We start from the raw sequence: 21,642 nt of genomic DNA on the forward strand, positions 1-21,642 counted from the left end.
GAGAGGGAGAGACAAAGTGGGAGTGAGAGGGGCAAATCAAGAGGAAGAAAGAGAGAGAGAGATGAAAGAGAAAGTGAGAGAGAGTAGGAGTAGGAGAGAGAAAGTGGTAAAGAGACAGGGGGAGAAAATGTGGGAGAGTTAGAGGGGAAGAGGAACAGCGAGAGAGAGAGAGAGAGAGAGAAATTTTTTTTTCTTAGTTTCCAAATATTCTTTAACTCCAAAATATCTTATATTCCAAAATTCCAAATATTAAAATATTAAAATATTAAAATATTAAAATATTAAAATATTAAAATATTAAAATATTAAAATATTAAAATATTAAAATATTAAAATATTAAAATATTAAAATATTAAAATATTAAAATATTAAAATATTAAAATATTAAAATATTAAAATATTAAAATATTAAAATATTAAAATATTAAAATATTTAAATATTTAAATATTAAAATATTAAAATATTTAAATATTTAATTATTGAAATATTAAAATACTAAAATATTTAACTATTAAAAATTTAAAACAACATTAAAAAACCATATAAAAAAGATAAATTTAATATTAAAAATATAGATGCATTGAAAAAATAAAATATAATTTAAATTTTAATATTCATTTTTAGGTGAGAACATTTATGAAATAGTTGTGTTTGATATAAATAAAAATATTAATATCATATAAATCAATGTTTTCTTCTGCCTGCATATCTCTTGGATAATACCTATTTTGATCTTTGATTATTCTTAAGTATAAGTAATTTTCGATCCCTCACGTTTATAGAAAATACCTCAAATTGAGGTATTTATGCCTAGAAATAAGGAATAAATGGTCCGCCATCTTTGATTATACCTGATTATCAGTAATTTTGGATCCCTTACTTTTCCAGAAAATATCTCAAATTTAGGTTTTTATACCTAAAAATTTGGAATAATCATGGTCCGCCATCTTTGATTATACCTGAATATCAGTAATTTTGGATCCCTCATTTTTTCTGAAAATACCTCAAATTTAGGTATTTATTCCTAAAAATTAGGAATAATAATGGTCCGCCATCTTGGATTATACCTAAATATTAGTAATTTTGGATCCCTCACTTTTCCAGAAAATACATCAAATTTAGGTATTTATACCTAGAAATAAGGAATAATCATGGTCCGCCATCTTGGATTATACCTGAATGTCAGTAATTTTGGATCCCTCACTTTTCCAGAAAATACCTCAAATTTAGGTAATTATACATAGCAATAATGAATAACCATGGTCCGCCATCTTGGATTATACCTAAATATTAGTAATTTTGGATCCCTCACTTTTTCTTAAAATACCTCAAATTTAGGTATTTATTCCTGAAAATTAGGAATAATAATGGTCCGCCATCTTGGATTATACCTGAATATCAGTAATTTTGGATCCCTCACTTTTCCAGAAAATACCTCAAATTTAGGTATTTATACCTAGAAATTAGGAATAATAATGTTCCGCTATCTTGGATTATACCTAAATATCAGTAATTTTGGATCCCTCACTTTTCCAGAAAATAACTCAAATTTAGGTATATATACTTAGAAATAAGGAATAATCATGGTCCGCCATCTTGGATTATACCTAAATATTAGTAATTTTGGATCCCTCACTTTTTCCGAAAATACCTCAAATTTAGGTATTTATTCCTAAAAATTAGGAATAATAATGGTCCGCCATCATGGATTATACCTGAATATCAGTAATTTTGGATCCCTCACTTTTCCAGAAAATACCTCAAATTTAGGTGTTTATACCTAGAAATAAGGAATAATCATAGTCCGCCATCTTGGATTATACCTAAATATAAGTAATTTTGGTCCCCTCACTTTTCCAGAAAATACCTAAAATTAAGGTATTTTGGTTCTACAATTATACCTAAAATATAGGAATTCTCGTACTAAAACGCTATTAGTAATTTTATTACTAATAGCCGATTAGTAATAAAATAACTTATTGCAGTCAGGTTCGATTATACCTAAAAATTAGGAATTTATACCTAATGTCCGTTTTGCGTGTGGGAAAGGTTCAGCTGGGTGTACTTTGGAGACTTTAAAGGTTTACACGAAACGCCGGGATTGGGCTTTTTTTATAGGCAATCAAACGTCAAAATTACCACCCACTAGAGGGCGCTGAAACTTGGGGTGATGTTTTCATTATATCCTACAGCGAGTAAATTGGTTTGAAATTTGAAATTGTTTTATTTCATCATAAAATTGACATTAATGGCAAATTATAAAATTTTCAGGTAAGAAATAAATAGCTTAATTGATATAAACGAAAATATTTGTGTGATGGCCGATTTAACCTGTCCATTATCTGATTCAAAATAAGGGAATGTTTTCATCAACCAAAACCTAACTAATCAATTGAGAATGTAGATTATTCAAGTGGAGAAATATTTTTTAAAGTCACTTCTACCATAAAAGCAAAGCTCTGCTTGAAAAATGATAATTGGAATGATTTTCAAAATTAGCAATCTAATCTCATTCTCGCGTTTTCAATCCGGATCTCAGAATTTTCAATGATAAAGGCAAATTAGCAAAAAAAATCAAATAGTCAGTCGATAGAACTTTTTATTTCTTACCTCCTGTTAACTTTATTTTAATCCAAAAGATCAATTTTCTTTTAAAAAAACCTTAAAATAGTTTTCACTCCCCTTTGCACTTATCGCGCAAAAACGTAAACGTAACCTTGCACCAAAGTTCTCCTACTCGAGTGTAGTTGGCGAATCGAGTTTTTAGCTTTGGTTTTGGGGGCCTATATAGCTCTGCCTTGATGTCGGAATTAGAGGCTGATACGCAGATCGGAAGAAACGCCAAACTCCATATCTCGACTTTTTTTTATTAAGTCCTAAAAACATATGAAAGACAATAGCACAGACAAACAGACGGGACACTCGAGTGCGGAACCATCGTCCTTCAATAACCGAGCCAAAACGGTTATTTCAAATGCAATTTAGCTTCGGCATCCTGGCGCTGATGGCGCTGCTGTCGTGACAGCTCGCCTGTCTTTCCTCAGTGTGTGTGATGTGTTTTTGTGTTGTTAAGTTGAGCGTGAGCACGTGGCAGCAAATGAAAAACACAAAAATATGATGGAATTAAGGAATTCTAACGATGATCCACAATCCTGGCTTTGCGGGACAAGATTGGGGCAGTCTCAGCCAGGGTCAGATGAGCGACTGACTAGCGAGGACATACCTCTTGACCGAAAATTATCCCGGTGGGCCTGCCGATGAAGCCGCGGAGGAAGCCGGATTCTGTGGTGGAGACATGTCCTTCGGAGCAACCTGCTTAATCTGTGGATTGCTGCTGCTGGTCGTCCTTTTGGCCTTTTGGCGATGTTGCGTCGATCGTGAGCGCCACTCAATCTTCATCCACAGTTGTTCTGTTTCGATGTAAGATTTCACCACTTTTTACCTTTGTTGTTTGACGCAACTTAACTGCACCGTGGACACGTTTCCCGCCTAGTTTCCCGCGGATGTTTCCAAATGCCCATCGTGGGGACCACTTCCGGTAGATTTGAATTGACTTTTTTTCTATTTCGGCGACCACTACTGGAGTTTTCGTGACCTCTTCTTATATCTTGGTGTCAGGTGTAATGGTCAGAGGATTCGTTGGAGAAGGAATGTTCTACAGAATAAGCAACGGGAAGGACCAGTAGTTTGATCTCTGTCGTTGCGGTTGTGGTGCGTCGTTGCTGGTGCTGCCGCATGATTGGCTCATGAGGTTCTGCCATTGGAACGGAACCGACCCACCGTCATTTTTGGTCCTCGGTGTTAATTTCTATTTTTTCATCAAGTTCTGACGATCAGCAACAACAAAATTATTTCGATCAGCTGTTAATAGGTCTATTCCCGTACTGCAGAATTCTGCAATTCTGCACAAAAACGGCAGCAGAGCGTTCCCGTACTTTTCTGCAACAAAAGTAACTTTTCTCTCAGGCAGAACTTCTGCAGTGAGAGAGGTAGAAGTTGCAGCAAAACCGTTCCCGTACTTTTCTGCAAGCTCTCTCTTCTCTTTCTTGTTGAAAAGTTACTGCAATTTGGTGTGAAGGATGTTGACTACACGCTTACAGAAAATCTGCAAGTTGGGTGAAATTAAGCATTTTATTATAAGTTGTAATAATAAATGATTTTGGGGTGGTTTTTTATGTCTGGTTTTATTGAGACCGATTTTTTTTATGTTAACGATTTCAGGCTTAGTTCATTTATGTAAATGATATAGCGATTTTTTTCAGTGTTAATATTTTTACCTGATAAAAAATTGATAACTTAAGCCATAGTATTACAGCACGGCTAGTGCCCCAACAAAAATTGTACTATAAAAACAAATTGTTTTTAAAACTTTTAAAAGACACATTTCTTTTGAGTTTCATAATTTCAAATAGATATTAAATTTTGTTTAGGAATAATTTTTGATCTTCAATTGTTTTCGAATATACCTAGGAATATACTAAATATGTGTGTTAAATAACAGGTAAATTTAATTGGCAAATAATTATTTATACCTTTAACGGTGCTACCAATTTGTATTCTTATATGAATAAAAAAACATTATTTTGTCGTAATTAAAATTCTCAAATTCTTAAATTCTTAAATTCTCAAATTCTTAAATTCTTCAATTCTTAAATTCTTAAATTCTTAAATTCTTAAATTCTTAAATTCTTAAATTCTTAAATTCTTAAATTCTTAAATTCTTAAATTCTTAAATTCTTAAATTCTTAAATTCTTAAATTCTTAAATTCTTAAATTCTTAAATTCTTAAATTTAAATTCTTAAATTCTTAAATTCTTAAATTCTTAAATTCTTAAATTCTTAAATTCTTAAATTCTTAAATTTAAATTCTTAAATTCTTAAATTCTTAAATTTAAATTCTTAAATTCTTAAATTCTTAAATTCTTAAATTTTAAATTCTTAAATTTTAAATTCTTAAATTCTTAAATTCTTAAATTCTTAAATTCTTAAATTCTTAAATTCTTAAATTCTTAAATTCTTAAATTCTTAAATTCTTAAATTCTTAAATTCTTAAATTCTTTACATTCTTAAAATTCTTAAATTCTTAAATTCTTGAACTTTTAATTTCTACGCCATCTTGAATCATAATAAATACACATTTTTTGAAGTCATATTTTAGGTTAGAAACTTAAATTTAGAGGATTTAGAGATTTGAAATTTTGACTGTTCCTATTTTATTTATATTTCAGTTTTAAAAATTTTGATTTACAGAATTTTTTAATTTTACTTGTATTTGTATTTGAATTATAATTTCTTTAAGTTTCTATCTTATTAATTTTAACTGTAGCTTTTGAATTTGTTGTGTTCTGAATTATAAATATTAAAAAACTTTTGTTATTTTATTTCTAATTTTTTTAACCTCTTTTTTTATTTTGATTTTTTCAAATAAAGATTTTTTTTTGAACTTTAATCATTTTGATGCATTTAGTTTTAAATTATTTGATTTTTAAGCTTTGAATTTGTGATTTATTGTTTTTTATTTTTCTGATATAATTATTTGCATTTTTAAATTTCTCAAATATCTGATTTAATGTTTTTTAAAAAGTTTTTTGATGTGGAAATATTAGTTTTTTTTTAATTTTTTTTATCATGGATTTTTTAATTTCCAAATAGCTTAATTTCTGTGTATCATTTTTTTTAGCTTTTGATCATTTTTTTTATTTGTAAATTTTACTGCGTCACCGTTGTTCTTCACGTGACATCCAGTCATAATTTATTTATGTTAGCCTGAATAATCTTTCAAACATTCTGCTATTAAACATGTATTTATGGTTGCTTCTATATAAAACCTTTGTTTGGCTTTTTTAATCATATTTATTAAACGTACCTGCCACTCTCATTTGTAAAATTGTTTACCTAATGTAAAACTTTTAAGTTGTTTCTAATATATGATTTCTACCTAAGCATAATTAATTTCTAGTTACTTAATAAATAATACATCCTTGATATAAAATGTTGTGCTGCATAAAACAATAATGTCCCTGTTCTAGAGGTAAACGTATTTCAATTACTTTTTTTGTCAACCATTTTTTAAAGATATTTTGAAATAATTAAAAAAAATACCCAGTTTGAGTGAATCCACTCAACTGTGTACAATGTTGCAAAAAAGTACTGGAACGCGCTACCCAGGCAAAATTTTTGCCGCTTCTCTCCTTGCAGAACTTCTGCAAAAGAGAGAGATGAAGAGAGCGAGCTGTAAAGTACGGGAACGTGCTGCAAAAAAGTGACTTATGCTGGCTGCAGAATTCTGCAGAAGCTGCAGAAATTCTGCAATTCTGCAAGTACGGGAATAGACCTAATGTTTACAATCGTTAAGGCTTGTCTCACGTATACTCTGACATGACACATAACAGTAATGGGTTTGTATTGGTATGTTTGGGCTGCGCTTCGGCATCAGCTCAACAGGCAGCGCTGGCGTCGCCGTGATTTGGCGGTTTGATGAAGGACGATGGATTTCAATAATAATTTGTATGGAGAGTCACGTCTGTTTGTCTGTGACAATAGCTTATATGACCTTTTCGTAAGCGACTCCAGGTGAAGCAGAACAAGCTGCTCAAGATGGAAGCAGAACAAGATCTCAAAATGCAGAATCTTGAAATTAAAAGAACAGATTTAGGTTTTTGGTCGAAATGGAGTAAAAAAAGAAGTTGTCTTTATAGCTGGCAAGACCGAAATTGAGTGAATTAGAGAGAAAATAAACTTGACAACAAAAATCTGAAATTTTGAATTCAACTATACAAATAATTAAAAAACAAACATTTCAAAAATTTAAAATGACAAAAAAAAATTCAACAATTTTTAATAACTGAAACTTGAAAAATCAAAATAAATAATATGCAGAATTGAATAATAATTTTAATATAAAAGTATTTATAACTTCAAAAGCTCATTTTTTTTTAATTTGAAACCTGAAATAATCAGAAATTACAATTCGAAAAAGTTTAAAAAAATTAAATATAAATAATCGGAAATACAATTTTACGAATACCTCCAAATTCTAACATTCAAAAACTCTATTTCTTTCAAAATTCTAAAATATTAAGATTCTAGAATCAAAATTAAGAATTTAAGAATTTAAGAATTTAAGAATTTAAGAATTTAAGAATTTAAGAATTTAAGAATTTAAGAATTTAAGAATTTAAGAATTTAAGAATTTAAGAATTTAAGAATTTAAGAATTTAAGAATTTAAGAATTTAAGAATTTAAGAATTTAAGAATTTAAGAATTTAAGAATTTAAGAATTTAAGAATTTAAGAATTTAAGAATTTAAGAATTTAAGAATTTAAGAATTTAAGAATTTAAGAATTTAAGAATTTAAGAATTTAAGAATTTAAGAATTTAAGAATTTAAGAATTTAAGAATTTAAGAATTTAAGAATTTAAGAATTTAAGAATTTAAGAATTTAAGAATTTAAGAATTTAAGAATTTAAGAATTTAAGAAGAAGAATTTAAGAATTTAAGAATTTAAGAATTTAAGAATTTAAGAATTTAAGAATTTAAGAATTTAAGAATTTAAGAATTTAAGAATTTAAGAATTTAAGAATTTAAGAATTTAAGAATTTAAGAATTTAAGAATTTAAGAATTTAAGAATTTAAGAATTTAAGAATTTAAGAATTTAAGAATTTAAGAATTTAAGAATTTAAGAATTTAAGAATTTAAGAATTTAAGAATTTAAGAATTTAAGAATTTAAGAATTTAAGAATTTAAGAATTTAAGAATTTAAGAATTTAAGAATTTAAGAATTTAAGAATTTAAGAATTTAAGAATTTAAGAATTTAAGAATTTAAGAATTTAAGAATTTAAGAATTTTAAGAATTTAAGAATTTAAGAATTTAAGAATTTAAGAATTTAAGAATTTAAGAATTTAAGAATTTAAGAATTTAAGAATTTAAGAATTTTAGAATTTTAGAATTTTAGAATTTGAGAATTTAAGAATTTAAGAATTTAAGAATTTATGAATTTAAGAATTTAAGAATTTAAGAATTTATGAATTTAAGAAATTATGTTGCTGAATTCATCATTTTGTCTCGACAAAGATTTACACGAACTTTTTACTGAAATATACAACTCATGAGACACTGTTAACTAAAACTAGGGGGACAGCATGCAATTCCATCGTGCACATAATGTTGGCATATCAGCATTTTTAAATTCAATCACATCCCCCCTTTTCTCCTTTATTTTGGAGAGTTGGTAAAAAAATGAAAATAGCTGTTTAGGTAAAATCAAAAATTATTAAAAAAAAAGAAATGAAAAAAAAAATAAAAATAAACTCTTAAATTAATTTATAAATACAACCTAAAATACAACATGAATGTGAGGAAGGCACCAACCACCTTAAGGTGGATTAAGTAACGTTTTTATTTTATAATTGTAAAAATTTAGTATTTCTAGTTTAAAAATTTAAGAATTTCTAATTTGCAGTTTTTTTTGTTTAGAAAATTTTAAATGATTGATTTAAAATTTTTGTTGATAATTAATCATTGTTGCTAAAAGTTTTTGAATAAACTTTTTTAATCTATTAAATTTTAACTTTTCGAATATTTTAAACCTTTCCATCACCGTCAAACGCGCTCATACCGAACTTTCAACATTTCCAGATTTTTTTTAAAGGACCAATAAGCTATTGTGTTTCATATGTTTATAGGATCCATTAAAAAAACTAAATTTCTTGGGGGGGGAGGCAACATTTCTTGACCGCGTTCCTTCCGATCTGCATATTTGGCTTAAGAGTGTCGAATAATGGGTAAATAGTAAGCTAAAACGAGCGTGTAACCTATACACAATTCATAGTTTCTGGCAGCCCTGCCGGTGTGTAGAGTTTCTGCGGTAGGTAAACAGAAAACAAAACCGCGTGTTTTTGAGCAGCTTCCACACAACTGTCAAAATCGTTTCAAGTTCGTGCGTTTACGGTCGATAAAACACGTGCTGGTAAGTTTGAGACGCATTTTGTTTAAAATTTGTAAAATTTGCATGTTTTAAATGGATTTTAAGGAGTTTAAACTAATAATAAACTATATTTTGATGCATTAACCTTGGAAAATTGCCTTGAAATTGATTATTTTCGCTAAAATGATAACCGGATTAAAGCCGCCAAACTACCGTCAAGGCCCAAACTTGGGACAGTTTGATTAAGAATTTCCTCTTAAATTTACCTAACTAAACTCCGTAACAATTAAATTCAGTAACAATTTCCGCTTTTTTTAGAACCCCCATCAAATTGGCACCGCATCAACCCACAAAGAAAATGGCCGTCAAGAGCAAGGGAAAGAAGCCGGCGGCGGCAAAACCCGCCCAGCAGAAGCAAAAACCAGTCAAGAAGGAACGTCCGGAGCCTAAGGCCGTCGAGGAGGAGGAGGACGAGTCCGAGGAGGAGCCATCCTTCACCGCGCCCAAGGCCGGCAAGCTGCTCAAGGTGAAGCCTGAACCGGAAGACAGTGACGATGACGATGAGGAGGAGGACGAGGATGATGATGAAGAAGACGACGAGATGGAAGAGGACGATTCCGAGGAGGAGGAGGAGGAAGCTGACGAGGAGATGCCAGCGGAAGCACCCAAAAAGGCGGTGAAGCGCAAGGCGGAAGTCAAAAAGGAACCTGCAGCAGCCAAGGGTGGTGACGACGACGACGAGGGACTCCACAACACCGTATTTGTAAGCCACATTTTCAACGTCAAGAACGACGTTCTGACGGAATACTTCGCCAAAGCGGGCGAAATTCATTCGATCCGGAACCTCGCGAGGAAAGGTTACGCCTTCATCAGGTTCAACGAGGCCGCATCGGTCGAGAAGGCGCTGGCCATGGACGGACAGGACTGGAACGGCAAGAACATTATCGTTCAGGCTGCCAAATCGAAAAAGTCCGACGCGAAAAAGAGGAAAAATGAGGAAAAGCAGGCAGGGCCAAAGGCGAAGAAGGCCAAGGCCGGTGGCAAGATCGTCAGCTTGAAGACGGCCGGACCCAAGCAGAAGGGCGGCAAGCCCAAAACGCCGCAGCAGTCGAACCCCAACAAAAAGAAGAACAAACCCAAACCGGGCGCGTTTGTGAAAGCTACCTAAATTAAGTCTTAAGCAAAATCTTGTTGTATAATCGTATATTATATTACAGAGCTAAGAACATCTATCCAACTACAATAAATATATGCGTAAAAATAACAAACAAAAATCATCTTCTCTTCCTGGCACCGCGAAAGACCCTAAATCCTAAACCTGCAGGTAGAGTCGCGGAAGGGCCACGTTTGGGGCGACGTTCATCTGCTGTTGGAAGTTGCGCGGGCGGTCGATGAAGACGCGGCCGCGGAGTAGCGATAGGCTGCGCTCGGTGATGCCGGGGCAGTCGCGCACCATCAGCGACTCGAGACCGGTGCAGTAGAGCGAGAGGGCGCTGGAAATGGAGTAAAGTTCAAAATTTTTAAAGATATGTAGAGCGTTATCTAGACAGCTTAGGGCATCTCCAGCGCTGGGGTGCAAATCAAATTTGCACCCGGCTCATGAATACCGAGATCAAATTTGCCACCTTGAAAAAACGCCGTCATCCCCCACCGCTAGAATAGCAAATTTGCCACCGAATCAAGCCCACCGCGGGGGGCAAATATGGGTTTTTATCAGTTTTTTTCTCTCGATTACCTTCAAAATCAATAATTATGTGTTGATTCATGCCTAGAAATGCTAAAAGTTTATTAAACTTTTTAATCCTAGTGAAAATTTCAAAGAATTTCATTTTTCGAAAATGTCGAAAGTTAAACAATTTGCTACCCGATTTGATTCCCACCAAATTTGCTCTCGAGTTTGCCCCCGAGTCTCCCACCGCGTGTAGCAAAGCAGGTATCCAATTTCCAGAGCAACATTTGAAAGGGGCGGTACGACATTGCTCTTACGGCCTTTCATTACACGCGTTTAAATGGGACGAAAGGCCGTAAGAGCAATGTCGTACCGCCCCTTTCAAATGTTGCTCTGGATTTGATCTCGAGTTCATCTGTAGAAGAAAAATATGTGTCGGTACCTGTCGGGTACTCAAAGTTTTGAATACGTGTTTCGGAGATTTTTGTATGTCTGCTCTTGTGTATAATTCAAAAATTCAAGAATTCAAAAATTGAACAATTCTAAAATTGCAAAAATTTAAAAATTTAAAAATTCAAATATAAAAAAACGAAAATTTACCAAGTTAAAAAGTCCAAAATTCGAAAATACAAAAATTCAAAAATAGCTTATTTTTTTTAAATAAAAAAATCAAAAATGCATTGAATTGCAGCTTAATATTTGTTGTTTTTTTTTTTTTTAAATTGAAATAGCAAATTTTTGTTTATTATTTTTATTTTTTCAATTTCTGTTTATTTTTTTTTTATTTTTTTTCAATCTTTTTAGTTTTTTTAATTTCAAATTTTTTAAATATTTTTCTATAGAGTTATCTACGTGCGCATGTATTGCGTGTACATACATGAAAAGATTGAGGTTAAATTTTGTACCCGCCAGCAAAACAAATTGGGAGCTAGTGTGCGTGAGTTCGAGCTTAGATAACTCTATTTCTTTGATTTTTTTTTAATTTTTAATTGTTTTGAATTTCCTTATTTTTTTATTTTTTAAATTTAATTTTTTTATTTTTTTCTTGGATTTAAAAAAATGATTTTTTTTAATTTTGACCTTTTTAAATTTCTTTCAAAATGTTTTTAAACTTTTTTATTTTTTTTTTATTTTTTGTCTTATTTTTTAAATACTTTAAATTTTTAAAATCTTTTTATTTTTTTTTATTTTATTTTAAAAAATTTTCAAATCATTTAATTTTTTTTTACTTTATTTTTTTTAATTTTTTGTATATTTTTTTATTTTGTTAATTTTATTTAAATTTGTATTTTTTTTAATTTTTTTTTTATTTTTGTAATTTTTTTTATTTTTTTTATCTTTTTATGCATAAAATAACAATTTAATTTTTTCCGTGCATTATTCAGTTTTCCGTGCATCATTCCATTTGCCGCAGTAGCAAACCAACAGAATAGCGGGTAGCAAAGTGAAATCCCGAAGAACTGAGAGCAAATTGGCTACCGCGACAGGTACCGTAAAACGGGATGACTTTGATAGCCGGGGTGACTTTGATAGGTTTGCGATTTTTCCGCAAAATGAAGAGTACAATTAAAATACGTAAGGAATGGTTCAGAAACATACTGACCGTGGTAGAGAAGTGTTCAAAGTACCTCATGAAGAACTTTTCATAAATTTTTGAAAAGTTTATAAAGTTAGTTAACTATAGTTAAGAAAATGTAAATGAAAGTCATTTTTTTTTAATTCTCAAAGTATCATGATTTTCTCAATGAACATGATTTTTAATCGGTAAACGGAATGCATTTTCGAATTCTTTGGACAATTTTCCACTAGGAAAAGGTTAAATAAGTTTGTAAATAATAAATAATATGTGTTTTTAAAACACAATTAAAAAAAAAATCTCCAAATTTATAGGCAAATTCAGTTGAACAAATTTCATGTAAAATGTGAAAACTTGTGATTCGTGCTTCGAATTCAGTTTAAAATGCAATATATATCGATAATTTTATAAACAAAACTATTTTTAACAAATTTCAGGCAAAATTCCGACTTTTTAACAATTTTACCTAAAATTTATTTGTATTTTGTTGAAAAGCTTATAAACTTAGTTAACTTAACATAAACATTGATTTTTTTTTCTTACAAACTATATCAGCTACTTTAGTGATGGTACATTTAACGTACAAATAAAGTTTGAACATCTTAAATATGATTTTAACAAGAAAAACTATGACTATCAAAGTCACCCCGGAATTAAAACCAAGAATTTTTAACGTAACTATTTTTCTAAGGCTGGTACAAATATTTTTAAAAGTTTTTGTCACCCTCCCCCCCCCTTCATAATTGGCCCGAAAAATCAGGGTGCAAAAAAAATATTTTTACAATAAACTTCGAAATTTCAATGAAAATTCAGGTGCAACCAGCTGAAATCAAATTAAAATACATTCTTCTGCGTTTAAAATCATTTTTGGCATGTTTGGGCTTATTAAAAAATCTAAAGATTTTTTGAAAATTTTCGATGCAAAATCTTTTTTTTCGATACAATTTTTGTTTTTGTCAGATCTTAGATTTTTTGAAAACTAATGATTGCAAAACAACTGAACTAGTGTAAAATGCATTTTAAAACACTTTTTTCATTTAAATGTGAAGGCTATGGCTTGTTATTTAAATTTTTATATTTTTTTTATTATCATCTGACGATAACGATAATGGTTATCGTTATCGTCTGGAGTTTTTTTTTTATAATTTCACAAATTACCTAAAAATTTCACAAATAACCGTATTTTTTTTTACAAAAAAATCACAAAACACCGTATTTTTTTCAAAAGTACTAAAATATTCAAAGTATGCAAATTTGGTAAATTTGAGTATTTTAGAAAAATACGATATTTTGTAGCTTAAATTAAGCGAATAAAACATACAAAATTTTGCTTCGATTGATACCCATATTGAAAATTATGCAAATTTGAGTACTTTCGTAAAAATACTGTATTTTGTGAACAATGTTGAGTACATATTTTACTTTGAAACATACTAGATTTTCAAAAAATATATTCTTAGTGAAAGCGTTGAAAATTAAACATGATATGGTTGAATTAATCGATTTGAGAAAGATTTAAAAATGAGTTATCGTCCATAATCTTATCGCCGATAGAATCGTTATCGCCCCGACGGTAACAATAAAACAATCGTTATCGAGCCTCGATAATTTTATCGTTAACAACCTTGGTGCTTAGAAACCTTTAAAACAAACTCTAGAAATATTCAATAGCTTAGAAAGTCTTGAATTCTCAATTCATTAAATTATTTGATTCTTGAATGCCGCCATTTTAGCCACCATATTTAGAGTCATATTTTAGGTTATAGAGCCAAATCTTAAAAAAAAACCGCGGTTCAATTATCCCGGAGTAAAATTTCGGCGAGGGAAAAACGGGACAATAAATAAAAGATTGTTTTTTTTATGGGAAAACAGTTTTGGGATTTTGGAATTTCTAAATTTAATTTAAATTTTCTTAATAAAATTCGAAGACCTGATTTTAATTTTGTTAATTTTGAATTTTTGAATATTGGAATTATTGAATTTTTCAGTTTTTGAATTTTGAGAGATGGGCAATGGATAAGCTATCGTCCCCTTTTAAGATTTTTTTTTATTCTGAAATTTGGGGGTGACATTTGTTGGAGTACAGCAAGCCTTGAGTTTGGAAACGATCATAGTTAACCTAATTTGTAAACCTAGTTGAATAAACCATTCTGTACTTTAACTTCTTAGAAACCAGTCGCCTAGTTATTTCGCTCTCTAACAGGTTATGGGCCTGCACCTGTAACCAGGCGACGAAACAAACATCAAGAAGTTTTTTTTTTCACGAAGAAAATTTGAAGACCCCACTGAAGATGGACCGGATTGGAGTCGTGAAGTTGAACGGTTCGAACTACTGCAGCTGGAAGCGCAAGGTGGAGTTCCTGCTCATCCGGGACGACCTGTGGCGGTACGTAGTCGGAACGAAGCCGGTTCCACGGCGAGCGGCTGTCGGTTCCGGAGCTGATGGTGCCGCTGGCGCGGACGAAGTCGTGCTCAACGCGGCGGAAATTGAAGCTTGGGACAACGGTGACCAGAGGGCGCGGGCCACGATCGGGCTGCTGATGGAGGACTCCCAGTTGCCTGTCATCAAGAATGCGACGACGGCCAAGCTCTGCTGGAACGCCCTGAAGGACCACTTTGAGACGGTCACCCTGACGTCTAAGGTGGCTCTGCTGAAGCGATTGTGCGGGATGCAGTACTCGGAAGGAGAGAACATCCAGCAGCATGTCCAGCAGATGGAAGAAATTTTTGAGAGGCTGGCGATGGCTGGTCAAGAACTGGACGAGGACCTGTGCGTGGCAATGATCCTGCGGAGTCTGCCAAGCTCGTTTAACACCCTGACGACGGCTTTGGAGGCGAGGTCCGACGAGGAATTGACTCTGGAGCTGGTCAAGATGAAACTGGTGGACGAGGTGGCCAAAAGTGGAACTCGCGGAGCCGGCGAATCTGTCCTCAAGGTTGACCACCAGAAGCGCAAGAAGGTGTTAATCTGCTACTTCTGCAAGAAGCCGGGCCACAAGGAGAAGTTTTGTCGAGCGAAAAACGGTGAGTCGAGTCAGTTGGAGGCCGAGCCGGACCTGCCCCAAGCGAAGACGGCTCACGAGGACGCCAAGGAGAATTTTTCGTTCTTGACGCTGGATCAGAAAAGCGGCCGTGACGTGTGGATTATCGACTCGGGAGCTACGTCCCACATGTGCTTCAATCCAGATTGTTTCGTGTCAATGGATCGGAGCGTGAAGCAGGACGTTTACCTTGCGGACGGCAAGAAGACGATCTCGGAGGGTGTTGGCTCATGTAAGTTGATCTGGGAGTCTCCGGAGGGCAAACGAAACGACGTTGTCCTGTCCGATGTGATGTACGTGCCCAAGTTTGAGACCAGCATCATCTCTGTGAAGAAGCTGACTGCCTGCGGGGCCAAGGTCGATTTCGATGCGAGCGGATGCCGGATTCTCAAGAACAACAAGGTGATTGGATCCGCGGCGATGGCCGGCGGGCTCTACCAGATGCGGCCGGTTCGTGAAGCGCTGTGGCGGAATGGAGTCTCGGAGCGCAAGAGTCGCTCGGCTCGTTCCATCGATCCGGAGACGCACGAGTGGACCATCAGCCGACATTGTCATTTTATGACACATCAGGAGGTTCGGGAAACCGAACCTTCGCAGGGAAGTATCGTTCTTTATCCATTTTCTGAAGTCTTCCCGAAAGAATGTGTGGCTGATGACGTGCCCGTTGTTCTAGTGCCCGATGACGAACACGATGGGGGTGAGGATCCTGCCGGAGCGGTCAACGATGGCGAGGAGAATTCTGATGACCCGATCGAGGCAGACTCCAGCGATTTCGAGGTGGAGGTTTCCGGCGACGGATGGAATGATACGGACGACGTTGATGACGCGTTGTCGCCCGAAGACGTCGAGATCCGGACTGCAGGCAGACAGGAGGAGTTGCAAGATGGGCGGAGTGTTTGTCGTACAACTCAAGGTGTCCGGCGATGTCGGGACCTGGTTGACCCTATCCAGGAGCAATGGGAGCCCAGTACGTTAGCTGATGTGATGGAGTGCTCGGATCGCGAGAAGTGGTTGCGTGCTTTTAAGGAGGAGATCCAGTTCCTTCACGAGAACTCGGTCAGATTTGAGACCGGCGCGATGCTACCGGGCGATGTCTACTTTCTTGAGAAAAGCTGTTACGGGCTGGAGCAGGCGGGACGCGTCTGGAACCAGCAGATTTCTGTCGTGCTGCGAAACTTGGAGTACCAGCCGTCAGAAGCGGACCCCTGTTTGTTCGTGAGGAAGAAAGCCGACAATAGATCGTTCGATGGTTCGCAGAACGGACGGTTCTGGCTGGACCAAAACGCGTACATCCGTACGATTACTGTGAGGATTGGTCAAGAAGATGCCAAGCTCTCGCGTATTCCGATTGTTCCAGGTTGCCCGAAACGCCAGCAAAAGGAGGAGGAATCGCTGCCCCGGAAGGACGACTACCAGAGTCTCGTTAGTGCTTTGCTGTACGTTGCGGTTAACATCGCGAACAGTGCGTCCACTCTGGGACGCAAGGGAAGCAACCTGATTGAGACGGGCAAGACCGAAACTGAGCGGACGCTGCGGTATCCGAATGCTACGAAAGAATTGGAGCTCGGAGGACCAGGACGACGATCATCAGGACCAAGCCGAATACGTGGCGCCTTCGGAGGCCTGCCAGAAGTTGCTGTAGCGGATGAAGCTAATGTCGAACGTGGGAGACGGCCGGAGCTGATTGGCACTGCTGTTGAAGAGCTAGCTTGTGAAGGTGTTAAAGGAGTTGCAGAGTTCCAAACCAACGCAGCTTGAGGAGGAGTGTTGGAGTACAGCAAGCCTTGAGTTTGGAAACGATCATAGTTAACCTAATTTGTAAACCTAGTTGAATAAACCATTCTGTACTTTAACTTCTTAGAAACCAGTCGCCTAGTTATTTCGCTCTCTAACAACATTGGGTTGTACAAAAATGCAGAAATTGTTACAACCAGTTCTCACCTCTAGACCCAATATTGGCCAATGTCATCCCTGACGATAGTTTTTTGAATTTCTGCTTTTTCTTTAATTCATGAGTTTTTGAACTAAAAATTTTAAAAGATTTGATTTTTTAAAGTGTTTTTGAATTTAAAATTTATTAACTTTTGAAAATTTGGGAAGTTTGATTTGAAATTTTGGCGAGGACTTAAAAAAAAAGAATACAAACCATCTTTAAATTTTAAATAGCCCTCAATTTTAGATCATACATTTTTAGTATTATCGTTTTTTTTTAAATATTTTCTTAATTTTTAATTATTGAGCACAGACATACAGACATAAATCATTAAACAAATTTATAAAAAAAACCTTAACAAACTCACAAAAAAAGAATAATTTTTTTCTTTGTTTTGAGTTTTAAAAACTTCAGATTTTTTAATTTGTTAATACAAATAAGTATATATTTTTAGCTCATTTCTTTTTATTGAACTTTAATATCTTCATTTTTTAAACCGTTGAATATGTAAAGACTTGATTTTTAATTAAATTTTAAATTTTGTGATTTTTAAATTTTGAAATTTTGGTAACTTTGGATTTTAGCATGTTTAAATTGTTGAATTAAAAAAAAAAACAAAAATCTTAAATTCAACAATTTGAACATGCTAGAATCCAAAGTTCTAGTATTAATCTAATCTAATCTAATCGAACACAAGCGCAGCCAGTCCGAAGAAAGCATCCTGGAAGAACTTGGGGTTAGATTACGCCCCAAGTTCTTTCTTGTAAATATTAATTTTTGCAGTACACTTGAGTAACCCCGAAGATGTATTGCATAAATTAAAGCGGCCAGGCCTACTGCGTTGCATTAACCGCAGAGACAGATTCTGTGAACGGAGCACATTTCACAGAATCTACAGGGGAGGAAGGATGCGTGGACATACCGTACCAAACGCTCCTGTTTACAGTTTCATATGTGTTTTGTATAATGTGTTAAGTGTAAAATATAGTGTGGTTATATAATCAATTAAATATAATAATGCAATATAATGATCATTTAATAAAATCCCTTCACCTATATATAATAACCACTCACCCAAGCACACAAACAGCGACACAAAAGAAATGAAAATAAGCATGCGAAAACAAGACAGCGCGTCCTCGTGGTCAGCGCACTAATGATGCCATTATTTAATTCCCAAAGTTCTAGTATTAAAAAGTCCAAAACTTCAAAATTATAAAAACCAAGACTTTAAATATTCAACGGTTGAAAAAACGAAGAAGAGAGCTAAAAATATATATATTTTTTGTATTTACAACTTCAAAAATCTTAAAATTTTAAAACTCAAAACAAAGAAAAAAATCGTCTTTTTTTAGAGTTTGTTAAGGATTTTTGATAAATTTGTTCAATGATTTATGTGCTAAAAATTTAAAATAAAGGAAATATAAAAAAAAACGAAAATTCTAAAATTTTATAACCTCAAAATGAGGGCTATTTGACGTTTTAATATGGTTCGTATTCGATTATTATTATTATTATTAATTGTTTGTTAATTTTTTTTAATTTTGAAATTTCAGAATTTTTAAAATGAAGTGTTTTTTAAAGATGTTTTTATTTTTTGCCTTTTTAACTGTTTTAAAAAAAATACCCCGGATCAGTGTTGCAAATGAGTGATAGAAAAGCTATCAATTGATTGTCTCTGCATCAAAAACATCCGAGAGTATAGCGGCCGTCACTATAGCTTCTGAGATCTCTTCTTGTGTCTCATGATTTCCAGCGACTCTCTATCACTCTACCCCTTTTCCTCGACTATGCGCTCTCACCGCTGAGTCTCTCAATCTCTCTAAAAACCGACCACTCAGCTTTAAACGCTGTTGCGGTAGCATGATCGTGGAAGCGGGAATGAGAGAGAAAAGGAAAATGTCAATCGCGAGTGGGTAAACACGAAAACGTGTTCGGCTATGTTCGGCGCTGAGAGTTTCAATGAGGAGAGAAGAGCAGTTGTATTTGAGGCATGATTATTCATGCGGGATAATTGTAGTTGCTGAGAGCTGATATTTTGATATTTTAACAACCCTGCCCCGGACCTTTTCTACGCCCTGAATCAAGACAGTAATAAATAAAAGTAAATTTGCTATTTTGACCTTTAAAAAGTAACTTGTTTTGGATTTCTGGATCTCTTGATCTTTGAATTTTTCTATTTTTGCCAGAAAAATAAATTTATAGTTACAAACATATCTATTTGATTAGATTAGATTATAATAGGTGCTATAAACATATGAAACACAATGGCTTAGAGGACCTTTAAAAAAAACTTTAGAAATAATTATTGATATGGCTTTCGACCTCTATCTTCATTAATTCTGAGCAAAAAGAAGAAGATAGAATCCGTCCTTTTTATTTGTTGACTTAAAGATTATTGTTTTAATGTTTTATGGTTTATGTTTTAACTTTAATTTTTTTTTAATTTTGAATTGTTTCTTTCTGTTTGTAACTTTGGATAAACTCTTGAAAATTTAAATTATTTATTTTTTATTTTTAAATCCTTGATTTTGAATTTGCAAATATTTTAATCTTAAGTTATTAGAAAACTAGAATTAAAATTTTATAGTTTTCTTTATTTTTTGCATTTCTGTATTTTTTAATTTCAGAATTTTTAAATATTTGTGTTTTTTTTTGAATTTGCGAACTTTTAAATTTATAATTTTTTTATTCTTCTTTCATTTTTGAATTTTGGAATGTTTCTGCTAGAAATGTATTGTTGGAAGTTATCACCCCGAAATTCTACAGGATGCTTCCGAAAAGAAACTCTTAACATCAATTTTTCTTATTCTTATTCAGTTGTGAAAGAAGTTTAACTAGTTTGAATTCAAGGTTTAGCAATGTAAAATCAAGAAAATTATTTTAGAAGTAGTGCCAATCTGCTTCATCCATTTTTCGTAAATATTCTCTATGAAGTCTTGTTTTGTAAAAATTGAGTTGGTACTGAAAAAAAGATCCTTATATTGTACCAAATTTTTATTTGTCGATTTTTTTTATGTTTTTGAATACCCTTGACTCAAGACTCAAGGATTTGTATTTTTGAATGTCTGAATTTCTGTGTATCAAAACAATACCGTCTACCCCTCGGTGCCACATTTGAACGCATTTTGACTACGAGAACCTGTAACTCATTGAAGTTTGCATGGAAAAAAATTATGGAGAAAAGCAACTTTCTCAATTTTTTAACCTGCATAGGGGACAATATTTGACCGATCCCTACCCATTCTCGTATGTAGGATCTTCATTAAATTTGAAACAACTTTTCCAAAAACCCATATTTTTACTACCAATACCCACCCAACGCCCCGATCCGTGGTCAGCTGGCATCCAATAATGTTCAAGTGCCTCATCGCCTTAGCGTTCTTCGCGATCGAGTACAGCAGATTGTCCGTCACGGCCGGAATGTACGCCACGGCCAACGTCCTCAGCTGGCGCATATTCAGCAAAAAAATCGAAATACACCGCTCGTTCAACCCAACGCAGTGCGAAATGTCCAACTCGACGATTCCGTGCGCCCCCGGTGCCGAATGGTGCAACGTGAGCGCCTCGATGGCCCCGATCGTCAGCCAGCTGCATCGGGCCAACTTGAGCTCCTGCAGCTGCTTGCACTCGATGATGATCGGCTGCAGCCCCACTGGCGTAACGTTGACACAATCGCTCAGATTAACGCGTCGGATCTTGGTGTTGGCGCGCAGAAACTCCGCCAGCAGCCCATCGCTGAGCCAGCTGCATTTCGCCAGGTTCACCGTCCGGACGTTGCGACACTTGCGCGAAAGCACCCGGAACGCCCGGTGAACGCTGCGGCTGTTGTTGCCGGACAAATTGACGATCCTTCGCGAGCGCAGGCCACCGTCCACCAGTTGCTTGCTCAGCCGGGAACAACACCGAAGGTTGAACAGATCCGCCAGCGATAGGAGCGGAAGCAGCTTCGCGAAGAGGACGTCCTCCCAGGCGATGTCGAACAGGGTTAGTTCCGGTGCGGTGTCATCGGTGCCGTAGTCTGCCATTAGAATGGCACCGCGGACTTTGGAACGTGAACGCGGATTTTCGACGGGATTCACTTGTTTTCGACGGGAAGGAAAATATTACGACGTTCTTCGCGTAATTTGTTTGTTTTGATTTTGAAATTCTGACAGTTTTAATTTTCGGTACACGCTAAAATCATTCTAGTTATAAAATTAGAACGAGCAGAATCCATCTCCTACACGAAAAACTGAATTAACACTTTTTTGCAAACAACTCGACGTGTGCATCAAAATGAGTTCGTCAGATGAAGCGAGAAGCCTGACGAAGTTCCATTTTCAGAATAAGGCTTTCTAGGTCCAGTGCAGGCATGCCAGATTTTGAAGATTTTCGGGCACATCACAAAAACGCAAATGAGTTTAACTTGATGGCAAAATAATATTTTACAAATCTGTTTTTGGCAAGAGAAGCAAAAACTTGTTATCTTTTTCGTGAGTAATTCATTTAA

The 21,642-nt window shown here is 34.3% G+C and overlaps 3 protein-coding genes across 3 annotated transcripts; 2 read left to right on the forward strand and 1 right to left on the reverse strand.

Annotated features, from left to right (window-relative positions):
• Positions 1-8,849: 8,849 nt before the first annotated feature.
• On the forward strand, positions 8,850-10,205 carry LOC6049723 (nucleolin). Its single transcript, XM_001866404.2, has 2 exons — positions 8,850-8,973; positions 9,250-10,205. Exon 2 carries the CDS (start codon positions 9,290-9,292, stop codon positions 10,097-10,099), a length of 810 nt encoding a protein of 269 aa, XP_001866439.1. The 5' UTR covers positions 8,850-8,973; positions 9,250-9,289; the 3' UTR covers positions 10,100-10,205.
• LOC6049728 (F-box/LRR-repeat protein 15) lies at positions 10,120-21,296 on the reverse strand. The gene is made up of 2 exons (XM_001866405.2): positions 20,469-21,296; positions 10,120-10,424 (listed from the first exon to the last, which is right to left on the reverse strand). The coding sequence occupies exons 1-2, from the start codon at positions 21,176-21,178 to the stop codon at positions 10,244-10,246; spliced, it is 891 nt and encodes a 296-aa protein (XP_001866440.2). The 5' UTR covers positions 21,179-21,296; the 3' UTR covers positions 10,120-10,243.
• On the forward strand, positions 14,875-17,081 carry LOC119767086. The gene is made up of 2 exons (XM_038254622.1): positions 14,875-16,511; positions 16,575-17,081. The coding sequence occupies exons 1-2, from the start codon at positions 14,891-14,893 to the stop codon at positions 16,973-16,975; spliced, it is 2,022 nt and encodes a 673-aa protein (XP_038110550.1). The 5' UTR covers positions 14,875-14,890; the 3' UTR covers positions 16,976-17,081.
• Positions 21,297-21,642: the final 346 nt, after the last annotated feature.

The sequence above is a fragment of the Culex quinquefasciatus genome, chromosome 2 (assembly GCF_015732765.1).
Source record: "Culex quinquefasciatus strain JHB chromosome 2, VPISU_Cqui_1.0_pri_paternal, whole genome shotgun sequence".
In the NCBI taxonomy this organism is placed as follows: Eukaryota; Metazoa; Arthropoda; class Insecta; order Diptera; family Culicidae; genus Culex; species Culex quinquefasciatus.